A 13,986-nucleotide genomic window follows, 5' to 3' on the forward strand; every position below is an offset into this window, starting at 1 on the left:
TTGAGATGTGTTTCGTGTGGAATCGTTTTATCCATGGAGTTCTCTTCATTGATAGTTTCTATGTCAGAACTGATTCATCTGCATCAAACAAGAAAAGAAAATCATAATATTTGGAACTAAACGTAATATTATCAAAGACTTCATTGCGAAAATTAAATTATGTGAATTGATAAATAGTTTGATCTACTGGTATCAACAGTCAGAACAATTATAAAAGGTAAAGGAAAAATTCCTGAAGATGTGAAAAACGCTCAGTCTCTGAATTCAGGTATCATTTGTAGACATCATGGTTTTATCATTCACATGGAAACAATCCGCCCCATGAACCATGGACCTTGCCGTTGGTGGGGTGTCTTGCGTGCCTCAGCGATACAGATAGCCGTACCGTAGGTGCAACCACAACGGAGGGATATCTGTTGAGAGGCCAGACAAACGTGTGGTTCCTGAAGAGGGGCAGCAGCCTTTTCAGCAGTTGCAAGGGCAACAGTCTGGATGATTGACAATAACCAAAACGGCCTTGCTGTGCTGGTACTGTGAACGGCTGAAAGCAAGGGAAAACTACAGCCGTAATTTTTCCCGAGGGCATGCAGCTTTACTGTATGATTAAATGATGATGGTGTACTCTTGGGTAAAATATTACGGAGGTAAAATAGTCCCCCATTCGGATCTCCGGGCGGGGACTACTCAAGAGGATGTCGTTATCAGGAGAAAGAAAACTTGCGTTCTACGGATCGGAGCGTGAAATGTCAGATCCCTTAATCGGGCAGGTAGGTTAGAAAATTTAAAAAGGGAAATGGATAGGTTGAAGTTAGATATAGTGGGAATTAGTGAAGTTCGGTGGCAGGAGGAACAAGACTTCTGGTCAGGTGACTACAGGGTTATAAACACAAAGTCAAATAGGGGTAATGCAGGAGTAGGTTTAATAATGAATAGGAAAATAGGAATGCGGGTAAGCTACTACAAACAGCATAGTGAATGCATTATTGTGGCCAAGATAGATACGAAGCCCACACCTACTACAGTAGTAGAAGTTTATATGCCAACTAGCTCTGCAGATGACGAAGAAATTGAAGAAATGTATGATGAAATAAAAGAAATTATTCAGATTGTGAAGGGAGACGAAAATTTAATAGTCATGGGTGACTGGAATTCGTCAGTAGGAAAAGGGAGAGAAGGAAACATAGTAGGTGAATATGGATTGGGGCTAAGAAATGAAAGAGGAAGCCGCCTTGTAGAATTTTGCACAGAGCACAACATAATCATAACTAACACTTGGTTTAAGAATCATGAAAGAAGGTTGTATACATGGAAGAACCCTGGAGATACTAAAAGGTATCAGATTGATTATATAATGGTAAGACAGAGATTTAGGAACCAGGTTTTAAATTGTAAGACATTTCCAGGGGCAGATGTGGACTCTGACCACAATCTATTGGTTATGACCTGTAGATTAAAACTGAAGAAACTGCAAAAAGGTGGGAATTTAAGGAGATGGGACCTGGATAAACTGAAAGAACCAGAGGTTATACAGAGTTTCAGGGAGAGCATAAGGGAACAATTGACAGGAATGGGGGAAAGAAATACAGTAGAAGAAGAACGGGTAGCTTTGAGGGATGAAATAATGAAGGCAGCAGAGGATCAAATAGGTAAAAAGACAAGGGCTAGTAGAAACCCTTGGGTAACAGAAGAATATTGAATTTAATTGATGAAAGGAGAAAATATAAAAATGCAGTAAATGAAGCAGGCAAAAAGGAATACAAACGTCTCAAAAATGAGATCGACAGGAAGTGCAAAATGGCTAAGCGGTGATGGCTAGAGGACAAATGTAAGGATGTAGAGGCCTATCTCACTGGGGGTAAACACTGGACTCGCATTCGGGAGGACGACGGTTCAATCCCGTCTCCGGCCATCCTGATGTAGGTTTTCCGTGATTTCCCTAAATCGTTTCAGGCAAATGCCGGGATGGTTCCTTTGAAAGGGCACGGCCGATTTCCTTCCCAATCCTTCCCTAACCTGAGCTTGCGCTCCGTCTCTAATGACCTCGTTGTCGACGGGACGTTAAACACTAACCACCACCACCACTAGGGGCAAGATAGATACTGCCTACAGGAAAATTAAAGAGACCTATGGAGATAAGAGAATCACTTGCATGAACATCAAGAGCTCAGATGGAAACCCAGTTCTAAGCAAAGAAGGGAAAGCAGAAAGGTGGAAGGAGTATATAGAGGGTCTATACAAGGGTGATGTACTTGAGGACAATATTATGGAAATGGAAGAGGATGTAGATGAAGATGAAATGGGAGATATGATACTGCGTGAAGAGTTTGACAGAGCACTGAAAGACCTGAGTCGAAACAAGGCCCCCGGAGTAGACAACATTCCATTGGAACTACTGACGGCCTTGGGAGAGCCAGTCCTGACAAAACTCTACCATCTGGTGAGGAAGATGTATGAAACAGGTGAAATACCCTCAGACTTCAAGAAGAATATAATAATTCCAATCCGAAAGAAAGCAGGTGTTGACAGATGTGAAAATTACCGAACTATCAGTTTAATAAGTCACAGCTGCAAAATACTAACACGAATTCTTTACAGACGAATGGAAAAACTAGTAGAAGCCAACCTCGGGGAAGATCAGTTTGGATTCCGTAGAAACACTGGAACACGTGAGGCAATACTGACCTTACGACTTATCTTAGAAGAAAGATTAAGGAAAGGCAAACCTACGTTTCTAGCATTTGTAGACTTAGAGAAAGCTTTTGACAATGTTGACTGGAATACTCTCTTTCAAATTCTAAAGGTGGCAGGGGTAAAATACAGGGAGCGAAAGGCTATTTACAATTTGTACAGAAACCAGATGGCAGTTATAAGAATCGAGGGGCATGAAAGGGAAGCAGTGGTTGGGAAGGGAGTAAGACAGGGTTGTAGCCTCTGCCCGATGTTGTTCAATCTGTATATTGAGCAAGCAGTAAAGGAAACAAAAGAAAAATTCGGAGTAGGTATTAAAATTCATGGAGAAGGAATAAAAATTTTGAGGTTCGCCGATGACATTGTAATTTTGTCAGAGACAGCAAAGGACTTGGAAGAGCAGTTGAATGGGATGGACAGTGTCTTGAAAGGAGGATATAAGATGAACATCAACAAAAGCAAAACAAGGATAATGGAATGTAGTCTAATTAAGTCGGGTGATGCTGAGGGAATTAGATTAGGAAATGAGAAACTTAAAGTAGTAAAGGAGTTTTGCTATTTGGGGAGCAAAATAACTGATGATGGTCGAAGTAGAGAGGATATAAAATGTAGGCTGGCAATGGAAAGGAAAGCGTTTCTGAAGAAGAGAAATTTGTTAACATCCAGTATTGATTTAAGTGTCAGGAAGTCATTTCTGAAAGTATTCGTATGGAGTGTAGCCATGTATGGAAGTGAAACATGGACGGTAAATAGTTTGGACAAGAAGAGAATAGAAGCTTTCGAAATGTGGTGCTACAGAAGAATGCTGAAGATTAGATGGGTAGATCCCATAACTAATGAGGAAGTATTGAATAGGATTGGGGAGAAGAGAAGTTTGTGGCACAACTTGACCAGAAGAAGGGATCGGTTGGTGGGACATGTTCTGAGGCATCAAGGGATCACGAATTTAGTATTGGAGGGCAGCGTGGAGGGTGAAAATCGTAGAGGGAGACCAAGAGATGAATACACTAAGCAGATTCAGAAGGATGTAGGTTGCAGTAGGTACTGGGGGATGAAGAGGCTTGCACAGGATAGAGTAGCATGGAGAGCTGCATCAAACCAGTCTCAGGACTGAAGACCACAACAACAACAACAACAACAACAACAACAACAACAACGGAAACAATATTAAAATTATGGCATGATAATCAAGTAAGAGTGAAAATTTGTTCTGCTGATTAGAACATGGTATACTCTCAAGCTAAGCTGATTTTTGAGAGATTGAAAGAAGCAGCTGTGGGCCAGCCAAAGATGGGGTGTTTAAAACTAGTAACAATTGGTTGATTTAGCTGATTCAAAAGTTGTAATCGGCTTAGCATCGCAGACAGTGGAGAGCGGCAGGCACTAATAAAGACACTGTGTTGCTCTATCCAGAGAAACTCCAGGCAATGATAGAAGAAGGTGGCTGTACCAACCAAACAGTATTCAACATAGATGAACCTATTCTGTTCTTAAAGAAGCTGCCTGAAAGAACTTTCATTGGGCATCAAGAGAAAACCTTTTCAAATTTTAAAGGCTACCAAAGAACAGTTGACAGTGATGGGTGGTGCGAATCCGTTGGGTAATTGTAAGTTAAAACCTCTCTTAGTTTGTCCCTCAGAAATCCAAGAGCTTTAAAAATTACATCTAAAGCTTGGTTGCCTGTGATTTGGAAGATTAATACTAAAGCTCAGGGGACAGCTTCCCTTTTTGAAAATCGGTGTGGTCATCACTTCATCCCTGAAGTTGAACATTATTGCCAATAAAATAAATCCCATTTAAAATTATACTATCAATCAATCAATCAATTTCGACTCGTGTGGAAGCTGTGTCTTTGCCACTGAATACAATCAGCTTGCTTCAACCGATGGATCAGTGAGTCACTGAAACATGTAAAGCTTGCTGTACGAGACAATTGTTCGCACATCTACATTAAGCTAATTGATGCCACTATCTCATTTATCACTATGTAATAATAAGTAAAATTGGCAGCTTAATGTTCTTAACTGTGCTGGTGGGAAATACGTTGTTAGTGGCTTCTAGTGAAGATTCGCGAATTTTTCTTCGGTGAGGCAGGCCTGTGAGGTTAGTGGTGGATTTGTGTTGTTGCTATGAACATGGGACAGCTTAAACTCCTCATTACCTTCCTGCTTGTTCTCAGAAAAGGTGTGGCCACAATCTGGCTGATTTCTGGTGTCCACGAGGCTAAACCATCTTGGAAGATGGTAAAGCACCCACAGGTCGTCTATGTATTTCTGGTGTGATGAATCTGCATTTCCTGTTGATGGTTGCAAATGTATTACACCAACATTGTGCTTTGTTCAGTGCAGGAAAATTCTGGAATCTAACTATTCAGATGATGTCAGCAAATCAGATGGGTCATCAACATTGGTGCTGTTGTGTAAATTTCTGAACCACTGAGTGGTGACACAGCGTATACTATATACCAAACTCTGGGCAGTTAATGGTCATACGGAAAGTGATTGTGGAGAAGTTATTGCAGGTTTCTCATGCATTTCAGCACTTTGAGAAAGGTCTTGTTTGTCACTGTGGCAAAAGTTGTATACCCTCTCCTCCAAGCTATAGTTTTCTGGGTTTCTGGGAGCGGTGAGGAAAATTAATCAGTTGTGAGGTTAAAACTTGAAACTTCCTGGCAGATTAAAACTGTGTGCTGGACCGAGACTCGAACTCGGGACCTTTGCCTTTCGTGGGCAAGTGCTCTACCAAGTACGACTCATGCCCCACCCTCACAGCTTTACTTCTCGTCTACTACCTTCCAAACTTCACAAAAGCTCTCCTGCGAACCTTGCGGAACTAGCACTCCTGGAAGAAAGGATATTGCGGAGACATGGCTTAGCCAAAGCCTGAGGGATGTTTCCAGAATGAGATTTTCACTCTGCAGCGGAGTGTGCGCTGATATGAAACTTCCTGGGAGATTAAAACTGTGTGCTGGACCGAGACTCAAACTCAGGACCTTGCCTGCGAAAGACAAAGGTCCTGAGTTCGAGTCTCGGTTCGACACACAGTTTTAATCTGCCAGGAAGTTTCATATCAGTGCACATTCCGCTGCAAAGTGAAAATCTCATTCTGGAGTTGTGAGGTTGGTGGCAGCCTGGCACAGTTTTCGCCGAATCAATCAAGTAAGTTTCAACTCTTTTAGTGCTATATTGCTGCTTTTGCTCTGAGCAGCTCACAGTTTGTGAGGTAAATTCCGTAACTTGCGTTGTTTTTTCAGTTTCTTTACTTTTTTGGATCTTGGATTCAACTTTAATTCGCATTTGCAAGATGCACAGTCTTTGGAAAGCCAATTGCAGTTCTACAGTAATCTTATGTTTAATTATAGGTATCCACATGAGATACTTAAAGTAGTAAAGGAATTTTGCTATTGGGGGAGCAAAATGACTGATGATGGTCGAAGTAGAGAGGATATAAAATGTAGACTGGCAATGGCAAGGAAAGCGTTTCTGAAGAAGAGAAATTTGTTTGCATCGAGTATTGATTTAAGTGTCAGGAAGTCATTTCTGAAAGTATTCATATGGAGTGTAGCCATGTATGGAAATGAAACATGGACGATAAATAGTTTGGACAAGAAGAGAATAGAAGCTTTCGAAATGTGGTGCTACAGAAGGATGCTGCAGATTTGATGGGTAGATCACATAACTAATGAGGAGGTATTGAATAGAATTGGGGAGAAGAGAAGTTTGTGGCACAACTTGACTAGAAGAAGGGATTGGTTGGTAGAACATGTTCTGAGGCATCAGGGGATCACAAATTTAGCATTGGAGGGCAGTGTGGAGGGTAAAAATCGTAGAGGGAGACCGAGAGATGAATACACTAAGCAGATTCAGAAGGATGTAGGTTGCAGTAAGTACTGGGAGATGAAGAATCTTGCATAGGATAGAGTAGCATGGAGAGCAGCATCAAACCAGTCTCAGCACTGTAGACCACAACAACAACAACAACAACAACAACAACATCCAACACTTGTTAACAGAATAATCTTCCCAAGTGAGCTTTACCCCATAGATCATTTATAGTACTTTGGGTGCATAAATATGCATTCGATTGTGGAATTTGATTTCTTAGATTTTTTGAAAGACAGTTTCTCTTATCTGGGCATTAAATAAGAAACTATCCATTGGGAATTTAGAGAAAATAAGTTCAGAATTTAAAAGAATTTATTTGTTTTCATCCTTTCCTTTGGTCCCACAACAAATTAGATCAGGCGACCCACAATTAAGAAAGATGACTGATTTATTGTGCATATCTGAATTGTGCTCTTACGGTGTCGGCTGCCATAGTGAATCATGTGCCTGAACATGGCAGAATATTACATAAAACAGTTGATGAGAATTGCTCTCATTTATATTTAACAGGTTTGGAACCAAAGAGGATTTTCAATTATTGTGATTAAGACTGCTGGATTAAGCAATATAAGGCTTAGAATTGTTTGCACATCATTTGTGTGTTGACCACATAAGTGTGGTATTGCCAAGCCTCAGCTTGTCACACTCACAGAGAAACAATTCTACAAGCTTCAAATTTCCCTATGACACAAAATAACGAGCACCTGTTACAGACTTTTGGAAGCAGTTCAATGTTTTGTATGCCCTGAGAGAGAGTTATTGGATGATCTTAGAATGAAATTTCATGAAAAACTTTTAATGGTGTCTGGAAAAAAACCGTGTCCAATTCCCCGCCTCCTTTACCATTGAAACCTAGGAGGAATCGGCACCAGATCCTGATAATGTAATTGAAGAGGTGGTCGATCTTATCAGACAAATTCAGACATGTATGGTGATGATGGTCAAAAACTGCTGGATTCATACAGTCAGGAGCTGACAGTTGATGAGCTTATAGAAGCAAAACATTGAACAACCTGATTTCTTAGGACCAGTTCAATCAGAAGATCAACTAACAGTTGCAAACTTGCCAGAAGAATTCAGTTCAATTGAAAAGAAAGGTTACAAATTTTAGAAAAAAAATATACTTCAGTGGAATGTGCTTTTCTGCTATAAAATAGGGAACGAAAAATTTATTAGCATATGTATTACAAGAAGTATTGATTTGCCAGATGAGGCATTAGGGTCTGCATAACAATAAACAACCACCTCAGTTTCCTTCTGTCTATACACCAATAAGATTGTATGGTGACATGTACTATCACTAGTTTGTTGGATTGTAACTCAGATGGTATGTACACTGGAATAGATAGCTGCTATTGGGTAACATGGTGTTTTACGTATGGTTCTATGTATAGTAAATTAATTCTGATTCTTGTGATTTTCTTATATTTGAGCACTCAACATGGCTATTTATAGCTGAGATCTAGATATGCAAGAGTAATAAAAACTAATAAGATTGTGACCGATTGCTGTGTGCCTCCCCTTGCTTGAAGACATGTACCCAGAATTATGTTTTTAAACACACGTGACTTGTGTTTAGATGAGCATCATGAATTTACTGCTGTTGACACTGATGAATCTGTAGTGGGGGAGTGTAGTGGATGTTCAGCAGTTCCTCCCGTTGACAATGTAGGAAAAGCTAGCTTGCTACTTACTGTAAAGAAGACACATCAAGTTGCAGACAGGCACGATTAAAAGACACTCACATATCAGATGTTGAATGCTAGTCAGTCATTTTCCGATTTTCCTAAGGGTGTGTGCCTTATAGTAAGTGTGGACATCCTCTGTAGATAGAGGCCTCAAATTAGGTTGTCGAAGCAAGTAGCTAGCTGGACGGTGATGTTTAGTGAAAAAATGGATTTGGTGAGGTTTAATTGAAGCCAATAAATTCCATTTGTTGGAAATGTAAATGAGGTGTTTTTGTTTGACTTTCTGCCTATAGTCTTTGAACTGTATTCGTGCACTGTTGTGGAGATCATCACAGAAGTTGCCAAAAAGCCAGCTGGAGGCAGCATAGGAAGTGTTAGCAGTGTACATATTCCAGTCCATTGGCCATACCTTGGAATCTTCCTGAGTGTAGTTATACGATTACACACCTTAAATTACTGACTTTCGAATAAATCTGCAGAGCTGTACATTGCACAATTTGTCTTGCATGCTACATACAGCCGAGAGTATGTGGATTTTGGCTACAGTTGCAAGTTTGGCTTCGCATGACGTCACAGAAGCTCAAAAGATCTACAGAAAGAATGTTTCATTCCAACTCATCAAAATATATTGTTATCTTGCTAACCTTGGTTTTTGTGGATGCCACTAGGAATATTATTGATCATCATGGCTGCAGTACAATGGCTGAACTTTTCTGGAGTTACTTTCTATGTGTATACTTCCAGTTTTAACTAATGCATGATATAATGTGGTGATTTGTGACCATCTTTAATTTTTACAGAAGAACTAAAGAGGAGTACAGCAGAACAAGAGAGACTGAAAGAAGAAAATCAGAAGCTCAGTGATGAGTTAGGAGAAGCAAAAAGCCAGCTCCTTGTGGCAGGCTTTCACGTGGAAAGTGGGCAGCAGGCCGAGCGGAAATGCCAGGAAGAAATTGCTACATTACAGCAGTTGGTACATGGTAATAATTGTCTTTATACAACACAGTTTGTTATTCGTTTGTATTTGTTTTTGCTTATCCAGGTAACCCTTATGCAACTAATCAGTACAAAAGTTGCATAACCATCAAATAAAACAAAACTTACCTCTTACTGCATTTTCTTGATTTTTCTTTAACTTTGTAGATGCAACGAGCTACTCTATTGCAGATATGTTGTGTGTCAGAGAAAGATGCTTTTCCCTGGATTTCGCACGTTACCAGTCTATCACGTTCCACCACTCTGATTTCATTGTCATCGTCTTGACATGTTTACTATCACTTCTGTGAGAAAGCTCCCTCTCATAATTTTTTCGCACCTGTATTTGTTCTGTTGCACATTCCCTTTGCAAACATGCAGCAGAGCTCACTGTAGTGTGAAATTATCATTACCCAATCTGTGTGGTTTACAGATTTCATGCATCATCTCTGTTTAGTCTGAAAAACAATCCTAAAAATACCAGAGAATGGTTTCTTCTCATTTCAAAACATTATTCTGCTCTGAAATGCCAGGTCTTCTATTTCCTTTTCATGCAGTGAAATGAAGCCCATCCTACACAGTTTACTTTCATTATTGGTGAGCGTACTTGTTACTGCATACTCAGCTTTTGCGTCATCCCAGTGAGACCCTATGGCCATTGTCAGTCAGTTTCCTTTCCATTGTATCATGAGATGACCGAATTTGATATCAGTTAAATACAACTATATTCATTGTCTAAGACTTAAAAAAAGGGCACTTTTTTATGAATAACCTTCTAGGCTATTGAAGTTGTCCATCATTTGTCCAGTATGTAGCTAGTGTGTGGCAGAATGAACAACAACTTATATATGTAATAACAGTAAATTGTTTTAATTTCATTTAACAGATATGTGTATATAATTTCGCAGGCTTCCATGGTCAGTCACTTCAGATATGTTTTCTGAGTATTGTACTGTGTCGTAATATTGAAAACTATGCTGGAGAAACCATTGTTCCAGCCATAATTACAGTGGCCTTCTTCTTGGTATACTGATGACCCAGAAGAGGACCACAGTAGCCGTGGCCAAAACATTGGTTTCTCCAGCAGAGTTTTTTACATTATGACATGGTACGATACTCGGAAAACTTTTATATCAGTCGAATATGTAAGCTTTTGTGAAGCCTGTACAGAATTATTTGTATGGTGGTTACTTTCTCAGCACAGTCACTCCTTTACATGTTGCTAGAGAGTCTGATGTCATAATAATTAATCATAGTGCTACAAAATTTGCAGGTGAGGAGACCAAGTAGGATCATCATTTGTGATTCAGGTGCCCACACCATTGTTGTTTTATGCAACCTGCAATGCTACAGCTGGCCTTCATAAAACAAGTGTGAGATTTTCATATTCTCTCTCTCAGTATGTGCAAAATATTACTCCTACAGAAAAAATGAACAGGATATTTTTGTAGGAAATTTAATGTAGTTAAATTTTGAAATAAGTTTTTAATAGAGTCATCTTGGGGTTGAAGCGCTTTTCTTCCGTGTTTGCTTTAACAATACATATGTTTTTGGATAGGGTCCGCCTTAAGCAAAACAAAATTTTGTTTTTTAACCAAAACATGTTCCACTGAACACTCTTTATCTGTAACAGATGAAAAATAAAAGTCCACTGAAGATGCTGGAACTGCAATGAAACATGTTTGGATTAAAAAACAAGATTGTGTTTTGCTAAAGGCAGACCCTATCCAAAAACATGTATTTTTGATAGAGGCTGTAGTATTAGTCATTCAAGAAAAATGTACAAAAGTGACCTTCAAACACGGCCCCACTCCCACAATCAGCCCCCACTCATTCCCTCGTACTACTGTGCAAAATATTTGACTACATGAATTATCTCCAACATTTGACTTTGTTTGGTCTTCATTGACTGGCATTATAACGCCACCAGCTTACGAGGGAATGCTCCAGTAAGACATGTCGAAACTTACTCTGAAATTTTTTACACAGGAAGAAGACAACGAAAGAAATGCACTGTCAAAATTTTAGCTGCTAAGAGGCACTGCAAGTGTTTTGTAAAATATGTTGAAGTTGACAAATTTTTGCCACATGAAGATCAGCTTATAACAGCAGTTTATACAGCCCTGCCCACCTAGCCCACAATTCGGTGAATCACTCGTGCAGTGCCACGTAGCGGAATTATCTGGAGTTCACAGACACTAATTTTAACCATCTAAACCATGGTTTACAATGGAACAAATGGAAGTGAACATGTGTGAATGAGCATTTGTGGAAAATTCACTACCATTTGCTTGTATATGGATAGAATCGTTAAACTAGAGGGAATGGAAGAGAACACGAGATAACAAACATTGCCTATGAATGCTGTGTTATTACTTTTAGTTTCTAGAGCTAGTATTTGGTATACAGGATAGAACTGTATCTTGTTAGAGCCACAATGCGAAACTTTGCTATTATTTTGCATGGCGAGCACACTGTTGTTGATGGAGTATGCAAAATAGCACAGGGAAGGAAGAATTTAAGTGTCTCAATTTCTATGTAAGCATGACATGCGTGGAGATCCTTAGCACTGGTCCAAAAATGTCCTTGTATGTCAGCTGCCATTTTTCCCTGGCTTCTCATTACCATTGAAGGGAAATTTATAAAGAGAACACTAACTACCGACGTCGAACGTCATCTCAAGAGGTGACACAGCTAGCATTTCCACTACGTGTGTAGGGTCTAATAGTCATACACTCTTTTTTTAACAAAAATGGCCTAGTGGCAAAGCACACGCTTCTTCATTCAGAGAGTGTGGGATTAAATCCCATTTAGACCACAACTTTTTCACAATGATTTTTAACCAAGCATTCACTTCTCACAGATATTGGAGTGGCCACGAAAGATATGTGGTTCAGATTCCACGTTAAATGGCAGGTCTCCATTTTCCGATTAGGTAACTGGGGAAGGTTAGGGACACAAAAATAGCTGTGGTGGTGTCCAGTTGACAGACGTGCAAGAGGCATATGGTGTACACCAGACAGAATTCTCCTTTGCTCATGCGTGTTGGCTCCGGTGAAAACCTGGCTTAAATTATACAAACATTTTTTTTGAATAACTTCATATCGACAGTTCAATTCTTGCACGTGTAATTCTGATAAAAGTGGCTAGCAGAGAAAATAAAATTATGGCAGTGTCTGATGTCACAGACCATGTCCATCAATGAGGACTTGTAATTTGTTGAAATGAAATGTGTCTTGGCAGTACTATAATTCCTGTAGGCCATTCCTTGTAATTATGTTTGAATGTTGTACATTTGACTATCAGTGAAACAATTATTTGTTTATTCCCTGTAGTCATCACAAAAATGCAAAGGGTCTATTGAATGACAAAAACAAACATTTGTCTTGTACCACCTTACTTCGCAGTAACCACCAGTTTTATTTAGACAGAACTGAGATGGAGTCAGAAATGGTCCTGGCCATCGTTCTATATATTGCGCTGCGTACCAGGCATACTTGATCAAATTCATAAAGCGTGGTGAAGAAAACTGGTAATGCACAAATGACTGGAGCTTAAGAATACTGTTCTGCTGATGAACCTGAAATAAGAGAGAGGTATTGGAAATCATGTTATCTGATAATTTCTTGAAAAATGCTTTCCACTGTTGAAAAAATTCTTATCGAGAGGTTGAATTGCAGTAGTAGTTCCAGGCAGAATCCACATTACATCTACAGATTTTTCGTCGTCCTCCACAGAAACGAAGTCATCGTTATGTCCAGACCATGTATCCAACAAAAGCAATGAATTAGTTTCTGCAGCTGGTAGGAATATGTTTTGAATGAAATGTTGAAAATTATTCTTTCCCATTTTTCCAGATTTTGATACGTCAATTAAAAGATTTTTGCAACTCATCATCATCATCATCATCATCATCATCATCATCATGGACAGTTTTCAGCCTCTGGCTGGGTTTGTTTGGAACATAAGCCTCTCCATTGTCTTCTGTCTTGCCACCACAAGATTTATGCAACTAGACAGCCCATTTTCTGTTTTTGGTCCTAATTTGCCTTGCAGTTCTTGAAGACAGATGTACAGCTGCGGAAACAGTAAACCACTCATACTTCTCACTGGCATTATCGTATATGAATGTGTCACTGCATTCATTGATTGGGCAACTGACTCCGTCTTTTTTTTTTTACCCCGAAATGATGAAGTGTTGTTTGCGCGCAGTTCTTTCATGAAATCTGACTGATCAGCGTTATAAACAGCAGTTGCAGGGATAACGGCAAGTTTAGTCTTTACGTTAGCTATGAATTTCTCTATAGCATTGTCTTTCACTGGCAGCTACTATACACGTTTACATGACATAAACTTCATAATTTTGCAACTTCCTATTCTTTGTAATTTCTTGAACCTGTGTAGCTAGGTCGATGAAGCCTGGAAATTAACAATGTTAATATCAGATACAATTCGGAGGGCCCAGTGTCATAGATCTCCATCAGTATTGGTGCATAACCTCTCACAAGCAGTTCATATGGTTTTGTGTTTCTGTTTGGCACATTTCTTGTTGTTGTTGTTGTTGTTGTTGTTGTTGTTGTTCTTGTGGTCTTCAGTCCCGAGACTGGTTTGATGCAGCTCTCCATGCTACTCTATCCTGTGCAAGCTTTTTCATCTCCCAGTACCTACTGCAACCTACATCCTTCTGAATCTGCTTAGTGTATTCATCTCTTGGTCTCCCTCTACGATTTTTACCCTCCACGCTGCCCTCC

The 13,986-nt window shown here is 39.6% G+C and overlaps 1 protein-coding gene across 3 annotated transcripts in view; it reads left to right on the forward strand.

Annotated features, from left to right (window-relative positions):
• LOC124781406 (rab GTPase-binding effector protein 1) overlaps positions 1–13,986 on the forward strand; it is a 200,779-nt gene that overhangs the window by 52,687 nt on the left and 134,106 nt on the right. For all 3 annotated transcript variants that reach the window (XM_047253858.1, XM_047253860.1, XM_047253859.1), the window contains exon 3: positions 9,061–9,240. In XM_047253858.1, coding sequence (XP_047109814.1) covers positions 9,061–9,240 — 180 coding nt within the window. The remainder of the gene's footprint in view (positions 1–9,060; positions 9,241–13,986) is intronic.

Source organism: Schistocerca piceifrons, chromosome 1, assembly GCF_021461385.2.
Source record: "Schistocerca piceifrons isolate TAMUIC-IGC-003096 chromosome 1, iqSchPice1.1, whole genome shotgun sequence".
NCBI lineage: Eukaryota > Metazoa > Arthropoda > Insecta > Orthoptera > Acrididae > Schistocerca > Schistocerca piceifrons.